At 44.4% G+C, this 22,521-nt stretch overlaps 1 protein-coding gene across 2 annotated transcripts in view; it reads right to left on the reverse strand.

Annotated features, from left to right (window-relative positions):
- Nucleotides 1-22,521, reverse strand: part of fgd5a (FYVE, RhoGEF and PH domain containing 5a) — a 181,626-nt gene that overhangs the window by 104,282 nt on the left and 54,823 nt on the right. For both annotated transcript variants that reach the window (XM_039773630.1, XM_039773631.1), the window contains exon 3: nucleotides 206-335. In XM_039773630.1, coding sequence (XP_039629564.1) covers nucleotides 206-335 — 130 coding nt within the window. The remainder of the gene's footprint in view (nucleotides 1-205; nucleotides 336-22,521) is intronic.

Consider the following 22,521-nt stretch of genomic DNA (forward strand, 5'->3'; position numbering starts at 1 on the left):
GATCACACATATCCTGCACTTTAGGGATTGAGTGGGCATCAGAGATCTAATGAACTCGATAGCTGAACTTATATTTTTTGATCATGATAACCCAACATAAAGCCATAGTTGTCGTGCCACTCAAGGAATGTCAGGATGTGAACCTTCAGATCCCCTTTCAAGGTCCCACTTGATCCCCCACAAGGTTTCAACAAGAGGCCTTCACCTGTCTGTCCTGGATGTGATCTATAATGCCATCTTCCTCTGCTGAGCTCTTCTCGTTGTCCTCATCCGAGACTTTGCTCCTTTCTGCCAAGCCTGGCACAGGATTTCCTTTGTAAGCTTCAGTGTAGGCACTGTGGGGAATTAGATAAGTCGCGTTAACAGCACGCCACGTGAATTTAAAAAAATGGATTAATTAATTTTATGGCCAGCCATCCTTTGCCGCTTATTTTCTTTATTGTTCTCAGGCATCAGGAAGGATACCATGGGAAAGAGCAACAGAAATAAATGCAAAAATGATCTTTTTCAAATTTATGGGTTGGAGAGTAACAATTACCTACTCAATAGAGAAGTAAAACATTCCTGTGTCATATCTTTGAGTTAATTGGCACCATAATCATTTAGATTCAAGAAATGTGCCACATTACACAAAGAAAAAAAAAAGTGTGGGACAATTGTGCATTAGCAGACTCTTTATATACTCAGATCTCTAAAAAACAATCCATCCTGAACCCGCTTAATTAAGTTTGTGGTCGGGGGGCCAGTGCCCACCCTGGCAGCATTAGACACAAGCAAGCCAAGAGCTGACCCTGGCTGGTGTGCCAGTCAGAACCGTACACAGTATATCCTAATACACTCAGACCCATTTAATCCAATTTTAGCGTCACGGGGGACCCTCAGCCCATCACAGCAATACGAGGCAAAGGCAGGAACCAACCCGGGATGAGACCCCCAGTCAAAACCAAATCCGAAATGCCTCATTCAAAGTTCTCCTTAAAATAAACAATTTCTTTCCCGATTGCTCCAAGTCACAGCCATGCTGTAATTCAACGCTCACCTAATGGCTATAAAATAGTTATAAATGGCATCTTAATTTCTTGCTGCACTCATTCAGAATGCTATGAAATTGCTCATCAGCAGTTCCTGCAGATCTTAATTGCAAGAAGGTGCCACATCAGTCTATTATACATGGTGATAGCGTAGGCTAATTGCACCTCTAATGGTTGCCTAATATGTCAGGCTTATAAGCGGGCATCATATCTGTCACTCTCAAAGGAGCTGTTCTTTTACTCTCACGGTGGCACAGTGCTTAGCACTGGGGTTCTGGGCGTGATGTCCTCCTCGGTCTCTTTCTGTGACTCCAGATTGGTCCAAATGGTGTGTGTGTGTGTGTGTTGTGGCGGGTGGCGGTACCCAGCTGGGACGCCCAGGAGGATCGCCCTGGTTGTGTTGGGGGCCACGGGTAGAGGGCTTGGAAGCCCAACCCTGTAGGGGCCCGTGGCCACCGCCAGGGGGCGCCCCGGTGCCTGAAGAGCCCTGGACCTCAGCACTTCCGCCACACCAGGAAGTGCTGGGGGAGAAGAAGCCTGGGAACACTTGGAGGGCTTCCGGGTGCGCAGCCGGCACTTCCACCACACGGAGGTGTGTCCGCGGAGGATTACCGGGAAGCAGCTGGAGCCCATTCGGGCTCGTATATAAGGGGCCGCAAGAGTCGGGTGGAAGAAGAGGGAGCTCATAGAGAGGAGTGGAGGTGGCCAGAAGGAAGGCACTGGGAAAAGAGGCCTGGATTTTGGGGGATCGGTGCTGGAGGCACTGGGTGGAGCAGGAACTGACTTACTGTAAATATTGTAAATAAACATGAGTGTGTTGGGTGCAAAACCGTTGTCCGTCTGTCTGTGTCCGGGTCCCGTTCCACAGTGTGTATGCCCTCGATGAACTGAGACTACACTCCTACAACGCTGTATAGAAAAATGTATTCTTAAAAACAGTAACCTCTGCGTATTAGCAAAGAATTATCAGCACATGAGAAAAGTAGACACTATATTTTACTAAGCATTACGATGTAAGAGTTAGGATGTAAAAGATTTAGGCCTACATGAGGTAAGGTGAGGCCCGCGGCTCATTGCCTTTTAAAATAAATAATGGCGCACTCGCGGCTTAAGGAGGGGGTGTGGTAATGTGTCTGGAGCGGTTCCTGGGCGCAATGCGGCGCGGGCGTTTCCTTACTTTCCGTTACTGATACCAGGAGCGCCTAATGGCCACACCTGTGCCACATCCCCACATAAAAGATGAGGCGCGCAAGTGAGGGGATCGGATTGGAGGAAAGGAGAGGTAGAAAGACGACAAAAGGGTAACCTCGGTGAGGTCGATCGGCTACCTAGAACACAATGGCAGCACGAATAGGGGCCCCGCGAAGGAGCATAGGTTGTGGCGCTCTAGGGGCTGGTTCGTCACCGTCTGAATGACAGTGTGGAGAGTGGTGAACATGGAAGATGACTTCCCTAGGGATCCGAGGTACGACTGCGGGTGCGTGAAGGATGACGGGAGGAATGCCGATCTCGGACGGTCAGGCTGCACAGTTTTGGAGGTAGCCAAAAGACGGGGGCTGGGTGGATGAAGTCTCCGTCGGCAACGCAAGTGATGGGTGAGCCGTGGAGACGAAGAAGGAGGTGGGCGGAGACTGGGAGGTGGGCGGAGACTGCATTTTAAGCTCTGCTTTTATTGGATTTATATTTATTGTGTTTTTACTCCCCACGGTTCACGCGTTTTTATGCATTATTTATTGCTGATGTTTTTGATCCCTGCACTATGAACACTGTGTTATTTTAATAATAGCACGGAACACTTTATTTTCCACCATCCCCTTCCTCTATGTATGATTTGTCCCCATCTGACAGCTCAGTCGGTCATGACTATCACCGTAGTTGGGTTCGACAGGCTCCCAAATGTAAAGAGAGAGCATGAAGTTGACCCGCACCATCACACTACATATTTTTTATTATTCTGTATGAGCTAGAAACCACCAATAGTTCATTAAGCCAAAGGTTAGACGTGCAGGAGAACTTAGAGAGGGAATGTGAACTCTTTGGCAGTAAATAAAGGCAGCAAGCGTCGAGCTTGTAGGGAGTAAGGATAGGCCTTGTCTAACAGAAATGATGGACAGTGAGGGGTTTGGACTTCCCCTCAGTTAAGAAATATTGGTAGAATTAATTAGAGGCAGGCAGCATGGTGGCGCAGTGGGTAGCTCTGCTTTGGTTTGCTACCCGGTCCTCCCTGCGTGGCTGCCGTCACCTCATCCAGATGGGTGCTGCACATTAGTGGTGGTTGAAATGGCACCCCACTCCCAATGAAAAGCACTTTGAGTAGCGAGAAAAGAGCTATATAAACGTAAAGAATTATTATTATGAAATGTACAGGGTGGCACGGTGGCGCAGTGGGTAGTGCTGCTGCCTCACGGTTCGCTTCCCGGGTCCTCCCTGCGTGGAGTTTGCATGTTCTCCCCGTGTCTGCGTGGGTTTCCTCCAACAGTCCAAAGACATGCAGGTTAGGTGCATTGCCGATCCTAAATTGTGCCTAGTGTGTGCTTGGTGTGTGTGTGTGTTTCCTGTTGTGCCCGGGGTTTGTTTCCTGCCTTGTGCCCTGTGTTGGCTGGGATTGGCTCTAGCAGACCCCCGTGACCCTGTGATAGGATATAGCGGGTTGGATAATGGATGGATGGATAATTAGAGGCAAGATCAGAGCAGTGAAATGATAGGAGTCGTCAAGTTGGGGAGAATGTACTGGTACAGCACGTTGCCGCACCCACCACACAACAAAACAGCTGGGGATCCCGGTTGGCAACCTCCCAGGTAAATATGCGGCCCAGTCTCACCCTCCAGAAATGACCCTCTATCTGCTGCAGCCAGGTGTTAACGTGGGTGTCCCCTTGGCCTGGTCCTGCCGTTTGGGTCCGCAACAATGAGGATCACCCTCGGGTAATTGCTCCACATGGCCGTAGTGCCCAGCCCAAGTTTTTGAGTCGGTAAGTCACAGAGCTAAAGAGCTCCTTCTCTACAAGTGGCAAAACTGGGTGGACAAGTTCAGGTTCAAGTAGGATCGGAATGGATTTAGAATGACTTGGATAAAACACAAACCATTTATAGGCACTCATGAAACATGTCGTATAACAAGACTGTGACAATATGGGTCCGAGGACAGCAGGGAGAGGACCATTCTGGAAAGCAGTGCCGACTCAGGTTCAAGACCAGAGAAGTGTAACTGGCTTAAAGGACTCCTCGTCTGTCAACCTCCTGATTAGAGTTAAGCAAGATCTGGCTTTTGAAAATGAGCAGCTCACGGCCGATTTACACGAGCCGCTCTGCTCGGTCCTCGTAACAGCTGGAGGAGACTCTGAGCTCTGTCTGCACTCGGGCCTCCTCGGCTAATTAGCTATGCTAATTACATTCATTTAAAGATGTGCAGTCATTAGCTTAATTCTGCCATTACTGTAGTCAATCTCCATCATTTATGCGTATCACAAACTGTCATTAAGACATCTGGAAGAAATTGAAAAGAAAATGAGCGACGATGGCCTCAGAGTGAGGCATGCTCTGTTTTTCCAACACATTATTACGGTTATCTTAAGGTATCGTCTTGTGAGCGGCACGCTGGCACAGTGGTTATCACTATTGCGCCACAGATCACGCATCCTGGATTTAAATCCCCCTTGACCCTGACCTGGATTGAGCCGGATTGAGAACATTACGTGTGCTACATTGCTTTGAGATGTACTGGCGCCACCTACAGTTTTCCCTTGTAACTGTTGTTGCTAATCTGGTCTAGAAAACCCTCATAAAGAAAGGGTAGAACAACGGGAGAAAAATGTCAGCAATCAATAATCAATGCTTCTGTTTTACAAAGCACCTTTAACAGGTTTCATCCTTGTCAGGACAGCACATCACAGTACGACGAAGCAAACCCTTTCACTTCTCTCTCCTCGATTCCTCTCTGGATCCCGGCAAGCCATGTGAAGACGAGGGCCTCCTCTTCAGCCTAATCCAGGAGTACTTGTGGTGTCGAAACGTCACCTTTGGGAAGCACTTCTGGGTGTTGGGCAGAAACTCAAACCTTTCACTCCCAATAGTGCTCCCTGGTGTCCCCCATCGGACCCAACAGGGCAGTTTTTTCGGACCGCAACTTCTAAAATGTCCTGCAGGCGACCAAACTGGGGCTCGCTGTAAGGGACGCTGCTACCCAGTGTATGGCGGAACAACCTGCACATGCAAGGCCACATGTGTGTGACTTTCCCACCAGGAAAAGGACTACAGTAATCCCTCGCTATATCGTGCTTTGACTTTCGCGGCTTCACTCTATTGCGGATTTTATATGTAAGCATATTTAAATATATATCGCAGATTTTTCACTGGTTCGCGGGTTTCTGCGGACAATGGGTCTTTTAATTTCTGGTACATGCTTCCTCAGTTTATTTCATACAAGGGTTGCTATTGGCAGATGGCCAATCAGAGCACGCGGTTAAGTTCCTGGGTGCTGATTTGGCTCAGCGACGGAGCGCAGAATTCAATTCCGTTCTGCGTTAACCAGGAAATCTCGTCTCGCTCATTCAGCATCAACGTGTTTCGCTGTGTAAAGAGTTAACTTTCGTCAATGAGCTGCTCGATGCCCACTCCGAGACGCTGAGCTCCGAAGATTTGGCCGAGATGACCAAGTCAGCGAGCGAGAAGATAAGGAACAAGAGGACTCAGCACAGGAAGAAGACGCTGGCCTAACTCTCGAGCGTCTCGTGACCATTCTACAAATGGCAAAAGATCTCCAGACATCGGTTGATGAATGGGACCCGCAAATGATTTGTTCTTTGCAATTTAGAAATGCTCTTGACGACGCCATGGAAGTGTATAAAAACCTCCTTACACAAATGAAAAAGCAGCGCCAGCAACTGCCCATCACGATGTTCCTTACCCCCCAAAACACCGCCTGGTACACCTTCTGTGGAAGAAGAAACTCCAGGCGACAACGGTGGTGCTACACAGTCGCCTGAAGAGGCTCCTTTAGAAGAGCTGTAACTCTGTCCTTTGTTAAAATTAAACTCGTCGTTATCGGACAAGTCGTCGTGTCATTGTTGGTGAGTACCCATAATTAATCTTCTACATACTTCTTACACACACGTACGTTTAGTGTCACTGTACACACATTTTACTGTATACAATTTTTCTTGCATTGTACGTATTTATTGCTGGTGGCCTGTCTATCGTAACGGCTGTAACATATGTGATATCGGAGAAGCTCGATATCTGTAGAATAATATTTAGGTTTTACTGTATATAAAGTGTATTTACAAGCATAATTTCAATGAATCTTACCTAATATCTAAGAGAATATAAAGGGTTTATGCGGGAAATGTTTATAAGAGTGTGGGAGAGTTTCTAAGGGCTTAAAATATATATAAATAACATATAAACACATGGTTTGTACTTTGCGGATTTTCACCTTTCGCAGGGGGTTCTGTAACGCAAGCCCCGCGATCGAGGAAGGATCACTGCCAATGTCAATGTCAATTTATTTATATAGCACATTTAAAACAACATAGGAATGCTGCGGCCAAAGTGCTTTACAATCCTTATATATAATTTGATACTATCCGTATGTATGGTCTTCGCGTCAATACTCCATATGTATGGTGTGTGCATCAATACGTCGTATCTATGGTGTGTGCGTCAATACCTCGACTCAATACAAGTTAGAACCATTGCAATGGGACTCTGCCTCTTTAGTTAGAACATCACGTGGCAAACGCGGACGCAGTATTGCATGATTGGCTAAGAATGTTCGAATGCTTCAGTGACGCCGCTGGACGGCCGAGTATAGTAAGTCGGTGTTGGTTCGAGCAGATAACAGTAAGTTCGGTTGGTTTTTGGAACGTTGGTTTGGTGGGGCGTACTTTCCAGGACTAACATTGTCGACCGACTTAAACCCTTCGACAGCTCCAGAACCGTAAGTAATTTAGAACGTATCGCCATTTGCTTGGTACGTCGAAATCTATCTTTGGGCAGTTCGGTTTTGGCATCCGTCCTTTAGACATCTATTGGCAAAGTGAGTGATGACGGCAGGGTATTAACAACGGTCATTGTTTAAATTTTAGCCGATCTCAGATCTAAAACGACCACACCAACATAATCATTACTCCGACTCCGATTAGAGTTACGGTTTGTTTTGAAAATTTGTTTGCTGGAAAAAATCAAATGAGGTGCGCCGAAGAGCTGATTTCACGTCTCGCAGCTCCGTTTAAACAGGAAGCTCTTCATTACATCGGCCGAAAAGATCTATTTTAAGACAAATCAGTGCCATGATAACAAAATCATTTCAAGAACTTAAAAAAACAAATAATTCTTTGCAGAGAAAATATGGATTTCACAAACGTAGAATTTGTAGCCCGATTCGATCGGCCTCCCAGTCGGTAGTAATAGAATAAAAGAAAACAAACAAATAACATAAATAACATAAATAGAAATAAAATATATGAACATAAATAAAATATATAATAAATAGAAGTAATGTTACATAATCACAATGAGGAAGCCATCAGTATTACTGAAGGTCACGGAATGCAAGTGAATAGAAATGAGTCTTTAATCTCGTTCTGAATTGTCGTCGACTCCTTTATGTGACGAGGTAAAGAGCTCCACAGGCGAGGCTGACAAAGTCCTGTCTGTCCCCATTAGTTTGACACTCGGTACGAGGGACAACAAGAGACAACTGATCAGAAGATCTAAGCACTCTAGATGGCTGCTGTAAAACACACAATTCAGATAAATAGGCAGGAGCGAGCCCATGTAAAGATTTAAAAACTAGCAACAAGATTTTAAAATCAATTCAAAAACTGAACAGCCAGTTGTAAAGAAGCTAATATTGGAGGAACAGAGTCAGACTCTATTGTCCCAACCAGAAAGTGAGCGGCAGCAATCTGGACCAAATGTAACCTGTGTAACCTGCATCATCAGGTCCTTCCATGAAAACCCTAACTACAAAGAGGACTGTTTGACTTATGCTAGGTAGTTTGCCCAGAGGGGACTGGGTGGTCTCTTGGTCTGGAACCCCTACAGATTTTATTTTTTTCTCCAGCCTTTGGAGTTTTTCTTTTGTTTTTTCTGTCCACCCTGGCCATCAGACCTTACTCCTATTCTATGTTAATTAATGTTGACTTATGTTTATTTTTTATTGTGTCTTCTATTTTTCTATTCATTTTGTAAAGCACTTTGAGCTACATTTTTTTGTATGAATATGTGCTATATAAATAAATGTTGATTGATTGATTGATTGCGTATCAGAGATTTGCTAATCCCAGAATACAGCGAGTTGCAGTAATCGAGGCGAGAGAAGATAAAAGCAGGAGTAGCTTTCTCAAGATCCCTCGAAGATAAAAAAGGCCTGATCTTACCTAATAGACGAACTCTTGACTACAGAATGCACTTGTTTCTCAAAAGAGAGGTTACTGTCAAAGATAACACCAAGATTATGGACTTGAGGTTTGGAACAGACAGAGAAAGAGCCGAGAAGTCCAAGACCAATTTGGGCTTTAGCTGATGGACCCGCTATAAGCACCTTCATTTTGTATTGCTTATCCCAGTCAGGATGCTTCATCCATGTTGTCCATCTGGCATGTAGACTTCCCGTCCAGTGTTGCTGGGATGCCTAACAAGGCGCACCTTTCTACATCCATCATGATGTTGGCCTCCCAGTCAGATAAGAGAAAGGAGTCGATTCCCACTGGGACCCCAATCCATCCATTACAATATCAATATTTATTTGTAATGATAATTTGTTTGAATGTTATATTTTCTAATACTTAAAAGTTTTTCTTTAAAAATAAATTCTTTTTTACCAGCTATTAAATACAACGAACATCATTGGCTTTATATGTGTGGACCTGAACGATCTGTGTATCTCAATGGGTCAGCAGTCAGGGCAGACAGAATCCCCCCGAGTGGGACAGCAGAGTCACGATTTGACATCGGGTCCAGAAGGAATGACCAGTTGTTTTGCCTTTCTTTGGAGCGCCGCCATTTTGTGGATTCCGTTGCTATGATGCGCCCTCCTGTTGCTAGGGGTGTGTTCACAGAGGTTGTGACCCTAACCTTTTTAGTTTAGGAGTTTAAAGGTCATCTCAAGCAGCCATGTTTTATCCAAGCTCGACAGATAAACCCTTGAACGCTTTTCCAAAGACTTTTCTTTTGATTAGTTCCCAAGTTAATGAATCCTTGCTCTTTTTGGTTTTTGACTTTGAATGTTTTTGATTGCATTTGTTTTTGATGAAAGACCCATTTGATTCTCAGTTTTTCACTTTCCTGCATTCTCTTTGACTTTGATTCCTCGGTTTAGTTTTGGTCCTGACTTAAAGTTTGCTTTGAACCTTCTGTTAGCAAAACTCACGTTCATCTCCTGGTCCTCTCTCAATCTTCAAGATGGTACATTACATTGTGAGTGCATATGATAAAACAAAAATGGTGTGAGGCCTGTGAAAGACCCATAAAGCAGACCAGGGCCATCCATGACCTGTCCAGAATATTCTTTGCTTAAGGCACACTATTATGCCCAGGCTGCCCAAAGCTGGCATACCCACACTTTGCCTCCTACTATAAGAGGTGCTCCTTCAGTCTCACCTTTCAAATCCTGGCTGAAGACTCACAACTTCAGTTTAGTAGACCCTGACTAGAGCTGCTGCATCTCTGTTGTTAGTCATTAGTACTAGCACATAAGTAATATGAGAGTTTGTTACTACTGTTCTGTTTTCTTGGTACTCAAATGTGGCACTTGGTGCCCACGGCCCACCTGCCAAGTTGTTTTGCCTGCCTAGGGTAAAGTCATCCCTGATGGAGGATCGCAGGAATCAGCGGGTAGAGGGGTTCTTTCATCTGATTGGCTGACTCAGCACTGACTCAGCTGTGGAATGGCCAACAGGGGGTGGCAGTTTGATGGTTGAGGTCTCCAGGACTCTGAACAAATCCAAACCCTAATCCTAACCCTAACCCTAACCCATTGTGAATTTCCCCTTGGGATTAATAAAGTATCGATCTATCTATCTATCTATCTATCTATCTATCTATCTATCTATCTATCTATCTATCTATCTATCTATCTATCTATCTATCTATCTATCTATCTATCTAATTCCATTATGTGACATCATCTACTGTTGAATTCTGCTCTGTACGTGTAACATTTCGATTACACTATTTTATTTTATTGAGGATTACTTGTGTTCTGTTCTGTGTATTGTGTTCTATTGACCCCTTTTTTTTGACACCCACTGCACGCCCAGCCTACCTGGACAGGGGTCTCTCTCAACATTGCCTTTGCCAAGGTTTCTTCCATTATTTCCCTACAAGGGATATTTTTTGGGAGTTTTTCCTTGCCTTCTTATAGAGTTGAAGTTACTCTCTCAGGTGTTAAAGCCCATTGCGGCACTCCTTGTATGATTTTGGGCCATATAAAAATAAATTGTATTGTATTGTATTGTCCTTGAACCCGTGACATCAAAAATTGTAAATGGGTATACAACCACAGGTTCGCAGCACCGCAGCATAGCGCCACGGATGCAACTACAGGCCAATCAAGATCACCCTATAAGCATGTGTCACCGATGAGTGACGCAAGGAACATTATAACTTGCCCTGACCCTGCCTGTTTGCTATGTCTGTGTATAGGAGAGCGGAAGATCCTGCTATAATAAATAACCGTGCTGTTCCTGTTTCTAGTCGAATAAAGCTGGTTTTGTTAAAGGACTGAGACTCAACCTCGTTTTTGGGGTCCAAGACAGCAACTTACGTGTGTGTGTGTGAGTGTAGGTGTGTGTATATACAGGGCCGGATTAAGACGAAATTGGGCCTGATGCTGCAGTACAAAAAAGGCCTATTTCTTCTCGCCATTGGCGCCGTGTGCATTCGACACTCACCGTACACGCGCACTCAGACCGACCAAGGAGTCTTAATTGCTAGCGACACAACCAGCCTGCCTTTATTGAACATGAATGATAATAACGACGTAGTATCGTAACAATTTGAGATTAACATCAAACTATGTAACATCAACCTTCAATAGCAATTGCCTGAAAAGTGCACTTAATGCAGAAAACCTAACAATGAAATACACAAATATTCGCAATTCTCTTATGAAACAGAGTAAGAAGAAATTAATTTGCAGAGACATTGGGTCAAAGTGACTCAGTTCAGGTTCTTGAGGGTAAAAATTTGTCCACAAGTTAAATTTCACAATAGACCAGAATCCTGTTGTGGATTTTAAAAATTCTGAACATCCATGCTGGACTCGAAGGCCGGCTTTTAGTTTTACCTTTACAGATAACCATTTAAATAGCCATCGATTTTTACTGTACAACTAACTTTCAAGGTGAAAAATTTACTATGTGGCACTTACCGAACAATAATAAAGTGGCAAGAATCCCCAAGATATTGCAAAAAAAGCAGCTAAATTACTAAGTAAACTGTTTAATGTAAAATTGATAGCATTAACTTGAAATCTTTGGTTAACAATAAACACGACGACGTTATAGTTACGTCACAGCGCAAAGAACAATAGTAACTGTATAATAAGTAACGCTGTGTCTAGGCGTCCTAAAGTCAGACTCTAAATGTCATTCTAAGAATTATTTTGAGGTTAATATAACAAAGGAAAACTGCTCAGCTTCCGGAAAATTCTCGTCTGGGCCTATTTCAGGAATGGGCCTAATGCTGCAGCATCAATAGCACCCACCTTAATCCGGCCCTGTGTATATATATATATACATACATACACACACACATTTACTTCAAAAGAATCGAATCAGTAAAGTGAATTAAAGTCACCACCTTGAAGGATCTTCTCTCGATTTCAGAATATAAACACTGAGGGCGGTCCTTGAACAGTGACATCACAGTGGCTCCGCCTCCTGGGGTTCCACCCTCAAAGCACAAGGAACATAAGACAACACCGAAGCACAATACCGTACACAGGTACCAAATAATAAACAGAAAAATATTAACAAAAAAAGGCATAACTACAACAGACAAGTGAAAAAGTATAATTTAAAAGGCACAAAAATAAAATGAAAATAAACATATGCAAAGGAACAAACCCTGGCTGTAACGTAACACCAGTAGGCGCAGGTCAGAAGGCTACGCAAGGTGGGCTCGTTGCCAAGTGCTATATTAGGAACTCCCTTCCTAACCAATGGGTTACGCCCTCTGGATTGGCCGAGGCTCATAGTCAGCCGCTCAGAAAATGTGGGAATTCAGGTCTAGAAATAAATAAAAGAGCCGGGGTCTTCACAGTCAGACGGACTGCACACTGGAGACCTTGCTTTGCGCCAGCCTCAGATGAAGAATGCCAAGGTCAAACAGGGCTGTATTCTGTATATTTATTGTCTAAAAGACATTGCCAGACCCGGACTGTACATCTTTATCTTCGTGCTTCAGTTCTGTTCAAAATGACCTTAGTAGGGCTATGCTATGATTCATGCCAAATATAGATGGAGGAGATTCTATAAAACATTTGTTTACATATTATTGGAGTGAAATTTACATTTTCTTACAAATTAATTTATGTTTTTTTATAAATAGCTCCCGCACACACGTCATGATAATAAGAGACAATTGTGTTCATATTTCGCCGTGTGAGCACTCCAGATGATCTGTTCCTCTCAGAGCTACAGGTAATTTTGTTCCATCTGTCTCCTTAGAATGACGTCATTTCCCTGCTGTCCTAATCCATGCCCCTTTCACCCTGGGCCGATTTATATAATAAAGATTTCCACCAGAAGTCACCGTTCACTCAAGGGCCAACTTTGGTGGAAAATGGAGCTGCAAGCCTCTGAAGCGTTTATGTTTTTTATTCAATAATCGTGGCCTAACGCCGATCCTATCAACAGCACGATTGTGCTTTGCCTTTTCTCCCTCAGCCATTCAGATTAAGCCAGATTTCGTTACGGGACCCCTAACCCTGTCTTTGTTTCAGTTGACACTGTATTTTGAGCAATGATGGTGAAATCAGAGGGTATCGTGACAATCTGATGGCCATCGAGACCGACCTGGCAACAGCATCCCATCGTTTGATTGATTTATTTTTGTGGCCGGTGCATGAATTTGCATGTTTCGCTAGTCATTAACGACACGAGGGGACAGTGTGATGAGATGTGTCATGGGATTTGTTTGCTGGTGAGTTCTAACTATTAATAGCTTTTTCCCCCTTTAATAGAGAGCCCTATAAAGGCACTTGGCGTTTGGCGCGCTGGCGAGTTAACGGCTGCACAGCTCCATGAGGGCAGGTGAAGTCAGCAGCGCGTGTTCTTCTTCAACTGCAGGCAAATGGAATTTTAGTTTATCAGCACGGAGGAGCCATGAACTCAGCTAAGTGCAGAGTCCCAGTAGGAGGGAATGTGGTGCGTGGCTGGAGTCACGTTGTGCGCTCTCATTGGAGGAAAACAGGAGAGGTGATGGACAGGATAGGCTATGACAATCCTGCGGCCCTATAAAACACGTTGATGAATGGTCGTCAAACCTGAAGAGACTGGGTGTGTGTGACACTCAAAACCCTAGGACATTATTGTCCCTTCAGTCTCAAATTTTAAATCTGAATTTCCCCATTGGATTAATAAAGTTTATTTAATCTAATCTAAATGGAGGCTGAAAACTCACTACTTCAGTTTAGCATACCATGACTAGAGCTGCTGAATAGCTGTGCATATTGCATTTCTGCCTGTTAGTCATTAGTGCTAAAATATTAGTACCGTATATACTCATGTATATTGAAACCCAAAAAAATCAATCATAAAATCAGACCCCGACTTATACGCCGATTCAAAAATGCAACTCTATTTTATTTTTTTTACATCTTCTTGCCTCCTCCAATCGCGCATTAGTTTCTCCACAACATCGAATTTTGTCCCAGCAGCGCAGTTACCAATTTCTTTCGCCACTTCAATGACATTTAATTTACAACCAGCTTCATATTTCCTTCTAATTGAACGCTCCATCGTAGATAAGGGATACTCTTACAATAAAGGTGTATGAGGGTGTGAGATGCAAAAAACACAAATCAGTGCAAATGTCCCTTCGGAATAGTTCGGGTATTACCATGTGGTCACATAGGCACAATAGAGAGGAAGAGAGAGGGGTTACAGCGCATTGCCGTACCCCCATAGAAAAAAAAACCCCGTGTGCTCTGTGGTCACTCTCTCAGGTGGGCATTAGCATATCGTACTCTCTTGAACTAACAGCATGAGTTTTGCACATTCGACTTATATAACGGACTTTATAAAATACCAGCAATTATATGGTAAAATCAAGTCCCGACTTATCCGCAGGAGAACTTATCCACGAGTATATACGGTAATATTTATAAGCTGTTACTAATCCTCCCCTATTCAGCTTAACTTCTTGGTACTCACAGGTGGCACTGCTCTACTACCAACTTGTTTGCCTGCTTATGAAGAAGTCCATCCATCATCCAACCCGCTATGTCCTAACTACAGGGTCACGGGGGTCTGCTGGAGCCAATCCCAGCTAACACAGGGCGCAAGGCAGGAAACAAACCCTGGGCAGGGTGCCAGCTCACCGCAGGATGTACACACACACAATTAAAAACTGCCAATGCATCTAACCTGCATGTCTTTGGACTTTGGGAGGAAACCCACGCAGACACGGGGAGAACATGCAAACTCCACGCAGGGAGGACCTGGGAAGCGAACCCGAGTCTCCTAACTGCGAGGCAGCAGCGCTACCCACTGTGCCACCGTGCCGCCCGATGAAGAAGTCATGTCAGATAAAGGAGCAGTGGAATCATTGGGTAGGAGGGTCCTTTCATCTAACTGGATGGCCCAGCACTAACTCAGCTGTAGAATGGCCAATAGGAAGGAGGCAGCTCCTTGGTTGAGGTCTCCAGGACTCTGAGTGTTTCATGTTTGCCTGACTCCTTGTCTTCAATCTGATCCCAGAATTAGCTGACGTTCAGATCTTGTTGTTTCTCATTTGTGTTAATTAGCTTCTACTTTGTTTTTGATGTATTTGAACAAACCTGCGTTCTCATATGTGCTTGTTCTGTATTTAGTGAGTGGCATCATCTGTAGTTGTGTTTTTGACAATTGTGGCGATGCTCTCTGCCTGCATGTGGTGAGGACCGCTGGGTGACAACAAAGTAGTTTATATAACTTGTCGCATGCGGCTGGGGGTGGAGCCCAGCCGGGACGCCCAGGAGGACCGGAGGAGGGCTTGTGCCTCCTCCAGACCACGAGGTGGTGACCACCCTGGTTGTGTTGGGGACCATGGGTAGGGGGCTTGGAAGCCCAACCCTGTAGAGGCCCGTGGGCACCGCCAGGCGGCGCCCCGGTGCCTGAAGAACCCTGGACCTCAGCACTTCCGCCACACCAGGAAGACTGGGGACACCCGGAGGGCTTCCGGGTGCACAGCCGGCACTTCCGCCACACGGGGGTGTGTCCGCAGAAGATTGCCGGGAAGCAGCTGGAGCCCATCCGGGCTGCTATATAAGGGGCCGCCTCCCTTCAGTCGGGTGGAAGTGGACGGAGCTCGAGAGTAGAGTGGAGGCGGCCAGAAGGAAAGGCATCTAGAGACTGTGAGGCCTGGACCTTGGGGGATCGGTGCTGGAGGCACTGGGACGTGCACTAAAGACTTGTAAATATGGTAAATAATAAACGAGTGTGTTGGGTGAACAAACGATGTCTCTCTGTCTGTGTCCGGGGCCAGTTCCACACACGGTATTGTATTTCTAAGGTGGCCATGACAGATTGGCCCATCAAGCTCTGTGTTCTCTTTTGTGTGTTTTATTTTGCCCATTTTTTGGCACCCATTGCACGCCCAACCTACCAGAAAGGGAATCTCTCCCTGTCTCTGTCTCTCTGAACAACAAGAAGATTTATTTCTATTGCACGTCTTCATACAAATGATGGAGGAAAGAAAAATTTATATAAAATAGAAATGTAAAAATCAGATTAGGCAATACTTAATAACAAAGAATAAAGTAACGTCTGATGGCCGGGAGGACAGAAAAAACTAAATGAAAAAATTCCAGAGTGCTGGAGAAAGAAATAAAAAAAAAATCTGCAGGGGTTCCGAGGCCACGAGACCACCCAGCCCCCAAATGGGTATTCTGCCTCACTGAGATGATCTCAATCAGTCCTTGTGGTTTTCAGGCTTCACGTTGACGAATTTGATGACGATGGTCACACGGACCTCAGGCCTTCAGTCCATCAATGTAGGGACTGAATTGCCCTTCCCAACGTTTTTTTTCCATTTTGTTTTTTTCTACAAGGTTTTTTTTGGCCATTTCTTGTTGTTTTCTTAGAGAGTCAAGGCTGGGTGGGCTGTCAAAAAACCTGTCAAAGCCTATTGATGCATTCATTGTGTGACTGTGGGCTATACAGTACAAGAAATAAATCGTTGTGGTTATTGTGGGGCTGAAACGGTAAGCCGTATGCTTGTTTCCTTTTTGTATACTATACGGTGTTGAAGATCCTCCCTCTTTTCCTTGATTTTTAAGTAGAAATTAAGGAAAGAAGGAAGGAAGGATGTTTTTTTGTAAACGCTTTCCTCTTTCTTATGTGTTTTTCGAGGGGTGTAAAAATAATTTTTAGGGTTTAACCAGGAGATGCGTGCAAAAGGCAACGCCAACCAAAATAAAATACCGAGATACCCAGACGAGAAACAAAAATTCCAGTCAAAATTCAGACAAGAAGTCGAAAAACAGGCGAGACACGAAAACGAATCACAAAAGAGAATACAGTAAAGGGTTAGAAGGATGTATGTGCAGATCGGATAAACGCCGAGTGCAAACGCTGACCTTCTGATGATGAACTCGAGGTCATGACCCTGGAGACCACACCCCTAGAAATGCTTCCCTAACAATGGCTTTCATAATAGGAAAAGGCTTTAAGACCCCAGGATGCACCCCTGATCATGACATCGGGACTGTCTTTTTAATCGATGACACAACACTCGTTTTTCCTTTTGATTTTTAATAAAGACTCACTGCTCGCCACCCGCATTTGGTTTCTGTTTTGTTTCTCTCACACAATCGATTCTTGGTCATGAACTACAAGATGCCCAAGATGTGTGATCGTGCTGCGGGTTCAAGGAGCACTGTTACACCTCCAAGACAGACAGGATCAGTTAGGCTCCACACGTACAAGAACATTCTAGTAAGGCCCCACCACAATATTCACGCTGGAAAATGGTTTTGAAAGACCCCAAAGGAAATAAAGTGCATTCATCTGCTTGTCTGAACTAATCATGACTTACAAACCTGAGCGCACATTAAGATCCCAAGATGCCGGTCTGCTTATGATTCCAAGAATTAATAAAATAATAGTGGGAGGTCGAGCTTTTAGTTACAGGGTCCCTAAACTGTGGAGTGGTCCGCCTGCTACTATAAGAGATGCCCCTTCACTCTCAGGCTGAAGACTCACAACTTCAGTTTAGCACACCCTGACTAGAGCTGCTGATTAGCTGTACAGACTGCGTCTCTGTTGTTAGTCATTAGCACTAAAACATAAGTAACATGATAGTTAGAATTTGTTACTAACCCTCACCTATTCTGTTTCTTTTGGTATTCAAATGTAGCACTAGGTGCCCACCGATGCCCCTTCAGTCTCAGCTTTCAAATCCTGGCTGAAGACTCACTATTTCAGTTTAGCACACCCTGACTAGAGCTGCTGATTAACTGTACAGACTGCATCTCTGTTGTCAGTCATTAGCACTAAAACAGAAGTAACATGACAGTTAGAATTGGATACTAACCCTCACCTGTTCTGTTGCTCTTCTCGGTACTCAAATGTGGCACATGGTGCCCACGGCCCACCTGCCAAATTGTTCTGCCTGCCTACGTTAAAGTCATCCCTGATGGAGGATCACAGGAATTGTGGGGTAGAGGGGTCCTTTTAACGGATTGGCTGGCCCAGCACTGGCCAAATGGGGGAGGCAGCTTGATGAGCGAGGTCTCCAGGACTCTAAACAAATCCAAATCATATTATGGGATATCATCTACTGTTAAATTCTACTCTGTACCTCTAAAATGCTTATTTTTATACTGTATTGAGGATTTGTTCTGTTCTGTGTATTGTATTGTATTGTCCCCCATCTCTTTGACCCCCACTGCACGCCCAACCTACCTGGAAAGGGGTCTCTCTTTGAAATGCCTTTCCTGAGGTTTCTTCCATTTTTTTTCCCTACAAGGGATTTTTTGGGAGTTTTTCCTCATCTTCCTAGAGAGTCAAAGCTGGGGGCTGTCAAGAGGCAGGGTCTGTTAAAGCCCATTGCGGCACTTCTTGTGTGATTTTGGGCTATACAACAAATAAACTGTATTGTATTGTATTGTATGATCTGCTAATAGCTGGACTGAAGTCGCACTCTAATAATGGAGCTCCGGGGATGAAACCATTGAATCTCCTTCAGTTTTGTCAACCTTTGTGATCTTATCTGATAATATAAAGCACAAAAAGCTTCTGTGCGGCAAGTGTCATCGAGCGGAGCTGCAATCAATACGCCGGTGATCAATGCAGTAGTTCTTGTCATAAATGAACATCAGCAGTTTGTGAGATCGGTGACACTCTGGTGGGCCTTTGGTTTTTCCCCCTAATACAAATCAGGTGTGCCGCCAATTCATCCCCTGTAGCTCTAGCATCAGCCGAGTTGCTCTTCTCTGGACTTTCTCCAGTGCTGTTATGTTCCTTTTTGAAGCCTGAAGACCAACACTGCAACCCAGGACTCCAGATGAGGCCTCACCAGTGCGTCATAAATCCTGAGCAGAACCTCCTGGGACTTGTACTCACCACACGTCAAGGTGCTATATAACCTTCATAATGGCTTCTGCACACTTTAAGCAGTTTGCATGACCTCTCCATGCCTGTATAGATTTTACACCAGAAGCTACGGTTTTCCACTCACTGAAAGGAACTGCCTCAGTCAGCCTAAAGGCATGCTGGGAAAGAGAGTCCTTTGCAGTTCATTTCCATTCGCTTTGGTGGAGGACAGCTTTGTGTTGTGAGGATTGCCCTTACGTTGATTATTTTAGTCAGTAAGTCAGTAATTTTCCAACCCGCTATATCCTAACTACAGGGTCATGGGGGTCTGCTGGAGCCAATCCCAGCCAACACAGGGTGCAAGGCAGGAGACAAACCCCAGGCAGGGCGCCAGCCCACCGCAGGGCACACACACGGGACAATTTAGGATCGCTAATGCACTTAACCTGCATGTCTTTGGACTGGACACAGACACGGGGAGAACATGCAAACTCCATGCAGGGAGGACCAGGGAAGCGAACCCAGGTCTCTAAACGTGCTCCCCCCTGATTATTTTAGTATGTTGTAAACCTGGCCTGTATTTGGAATTTGATTACCGGATTACCAGACTATGTCACTGTGGTTTGCCTTTCAAGCAAATCCTTTTTGCCTTGTTACATTTTTGAGTATTTTGTTATTTTTTCCATTATTTTCAATGCATCCTATTTTATAAAGACTACATTCTTTGTCGGTTTCCACACAAATCAGGGGCTGATGGTAATCCTCTCCCTTGTGGCACTTTTTGTTTGGAGGTCAGCCATTATTTTAACACTCCTGAAGCCCCATTAGGCCAGGTGTAAGACAAAGTCTGCCTGTCTGTGGGTGAGCCTTTTCTGGGCAGGCTGGTAAGGAGTCTGGCCCAGGGCCATCTTAGGAGTATCATAGACCCCCCCAACACCCCCCTGAGGGCAAAATAGTGGAGTGGGGCCCCTGATTTGACAGCACGACAGAAGCACACATACAGTAAGCATCTGAAACATTGCGGCCCTCTAAGCTCCTGGGGGCCCCCATCAGTGCCCATTGTGCCCATACATTAAGAAGGCCCTTCACGCTGCCTGCTTTCTGGCTCTGTTTTGGAGGCCTAACACCCTTCTGGCATTTGTGTGTGTGTGTGAATCATACCATCACCTTCTTACCACTGCCTCAGCAATAGATGGTTCTTTCTGCAGCCGTCTTCTGACCCCAAAGACCCCTTTCTTAACCTCTCTGGCTTTTCTTTTACAACATTAACCTCATGCCCGATTCAGCATATTTAAAGATTAAGGTTAATAGTCAATCACATCATGACATATAATAGGTAGGTATGCTAAATATATAATCTAGCTAAGATTCAGTTCACTAGGTGAAAAGTGTAAAATTTAAAATACAGTAAAAAACAAAAACAACCTTTGGTCATTAAAGGTAAGTTTGTCATCATAGAACGGCATAAAAATTATGCCCACCTTCAAAGACGCCAAGACACTGCCGACCATTCAGAACAGTAGCATTAACTTTGTGACAGCAGGACCAGAGCCTAACTCATGACACAAAGTCACGCCTGGAGTTCTCATCCAGCATTTCCTGTAAACAACAAGAGAGGAAGAGCAGAACCCAGAGCTCTTCCTCTCTCGAGATGACCTGGAAATGAACTGACAGCGGCTGACGTGAGGATGGCACACACCTAGAGTCTGTCCTGCCAAAAACAACACATCAGCGCTGCCTTGACAGAGAGCGGCTTCACCCAGCATTATTCTGTCTGTGGGATGATCCACACTGCCATGACTGCAACATTGGCACAGCAGACTGGCATTAACAATTTAAGGGTATAGGGTGCAGTGGCATGCTCACCAGATCAAACTTCAGGTCAGGGACTTGCAAATCTGACTTCAGGATGAGGATGTCAGAACTGAACATCGTACTGCTGGGCTCGTTCATGGAGGCAACGGGGACAAATGGCCGTGGTTTGGGAGGTCTGGTTCTGGTTACTAGTGGCAGCACCAGGGCACCAATGAACTTCACTAGAAGTTAAATCTTCATTTAGTGCAAAATGTTTTATGTCTTAAGGGACTGGTTATTAATTTATGAAAAGTACTGGGCAGATTAATGAGGTATTTTGCATGGAGAAAGATATGAAAGATAGAGAGAAAATGAGGGAGATGATAGGCACTATATAGATAGATAGATAGATAGATAGATAGATAGATAGATAGATAGATAGATAGATAGATAGATAGATAGATAGATAGATAGAAATGAAAGGTACTATATGATTAATTGATAGATAAATAAATAGATATGAATGTCACTATAAGTTAGAAATGAAAGTACTATATGATGGATAGATAGATGTGAAAGGTGCTATATAGTAGATAGATAGATAAATAGATATTTTGGTGTAGTTGGCAGGATTAGATAGATAGATCTAAATGGCACTATATAAAAGATAGATAGATAGATAGATAGATAGATAGATAGATAGATAGATAGATAGATAGATAGTATAGTAGGCAGGATTCGATAGATAGATAGATTCTTCGATAATCCATGCAGTTGAAGTAAAGGCCAGTTGACTACTCTGAAGTTCTACAGTCCACTCTGGGATGGCACGTCATTTAGACAATGTTATCATTGTGTTCTGAATTTTATCCTTAACTGAATTTCAGTTCTCTCCTCCTCTACAAGGTGCTTCACGTTTGAATGTCCTCACAATGCCTGAGGTAATATGCAGATTTATTCATTTCCCAGCACTCCCCATGAGGTCGTATTAACACAAGCTGCATTCATGCAAATCGTTGTTTTTCCTGGACTGCTTGGTCTGAGTGATGGCCCGCACAAAAAGGTCTTTGCCCCCAAGTGTGGATGATGAGTACGCATATGGGAATGGGAAGCGATATCCCAGTATCAACACACAGGTGGTCATGGATGCCAGCTGTTCTGGAGTGGCCTGCGTATTACCCTGAAGATAGGCGGGGCTGGATGGGTGATTGACAGCGAAATGTCACAGAGGTACACTGAGCTCTGCAATCCACGACCCAGCCCACCTTAAATATTCATGTTACACTTTTCAAGCCTGTGAAGGTTCCAGAAGGCAGGTGAAGACTCCTGGATCTTTGTATAAATTGAGCCTTGCAGACAATAAGGGGAGAGAGACACGGCACACTAGTCTGGAAGAATGAATGCGACTGTGGCTAGGTGCAGTAGCCATTACTTTACAAGGTTTTTCTCGTGGCCATAGCAGCAGGAAGGTGACTACTTCTGCAAGTATGGCTGCTCCTGTCAGTGGACTTTATTTCACTTGGTGTGTGTGTGTGTGGCGTCCATCTTGTGGTTCGTTCCTGTATTATCCTTGATGTTGCTGTGAAGTGGCAGCAATTACATCCAGCTGATCACAATATTCTACCTTGTTATGTTTTTCTACTTCTTCTTCTTGTCCTACTATTTCCAATATTATTACTATTGTGATTAATAGTCATAATACATGTGTGCTCAGTTTAGGGATAAAGTTCTCTCTCGTAGAGTTATCTATGAGTGGATTGAAATGTTCAAAAATGGCCGCACTAGGATGACAGATGCAGAGAGAGCTCCGGACGTGCAGCTACAGCCATGCGATGATGATGATGATGATGATGATGTGAAAGCAGCGGTGCATCAGTGGCCACCAAAAACATTTTTTGCGGATGGCATTAAAAAGTTGGTACAACGCTGGGAAAATTACATCGCAAAGGAAG

This window comes from Polypterus senegalus, chromosome 12 (genome assembly GCF_016835505.1).
Source record: "Polypterus senegalus isolate Bchr_013 chromosome 12, ASM1683550v1, whole genome shotgun sequence".
NCBI classification, from domain to species: domain Eukaryota; kingdom Metazoa; phylum Chordata; class Cladistia; order Polypteriformes; family Polypteridae; genus Polypterus; species Polypterus senegalus.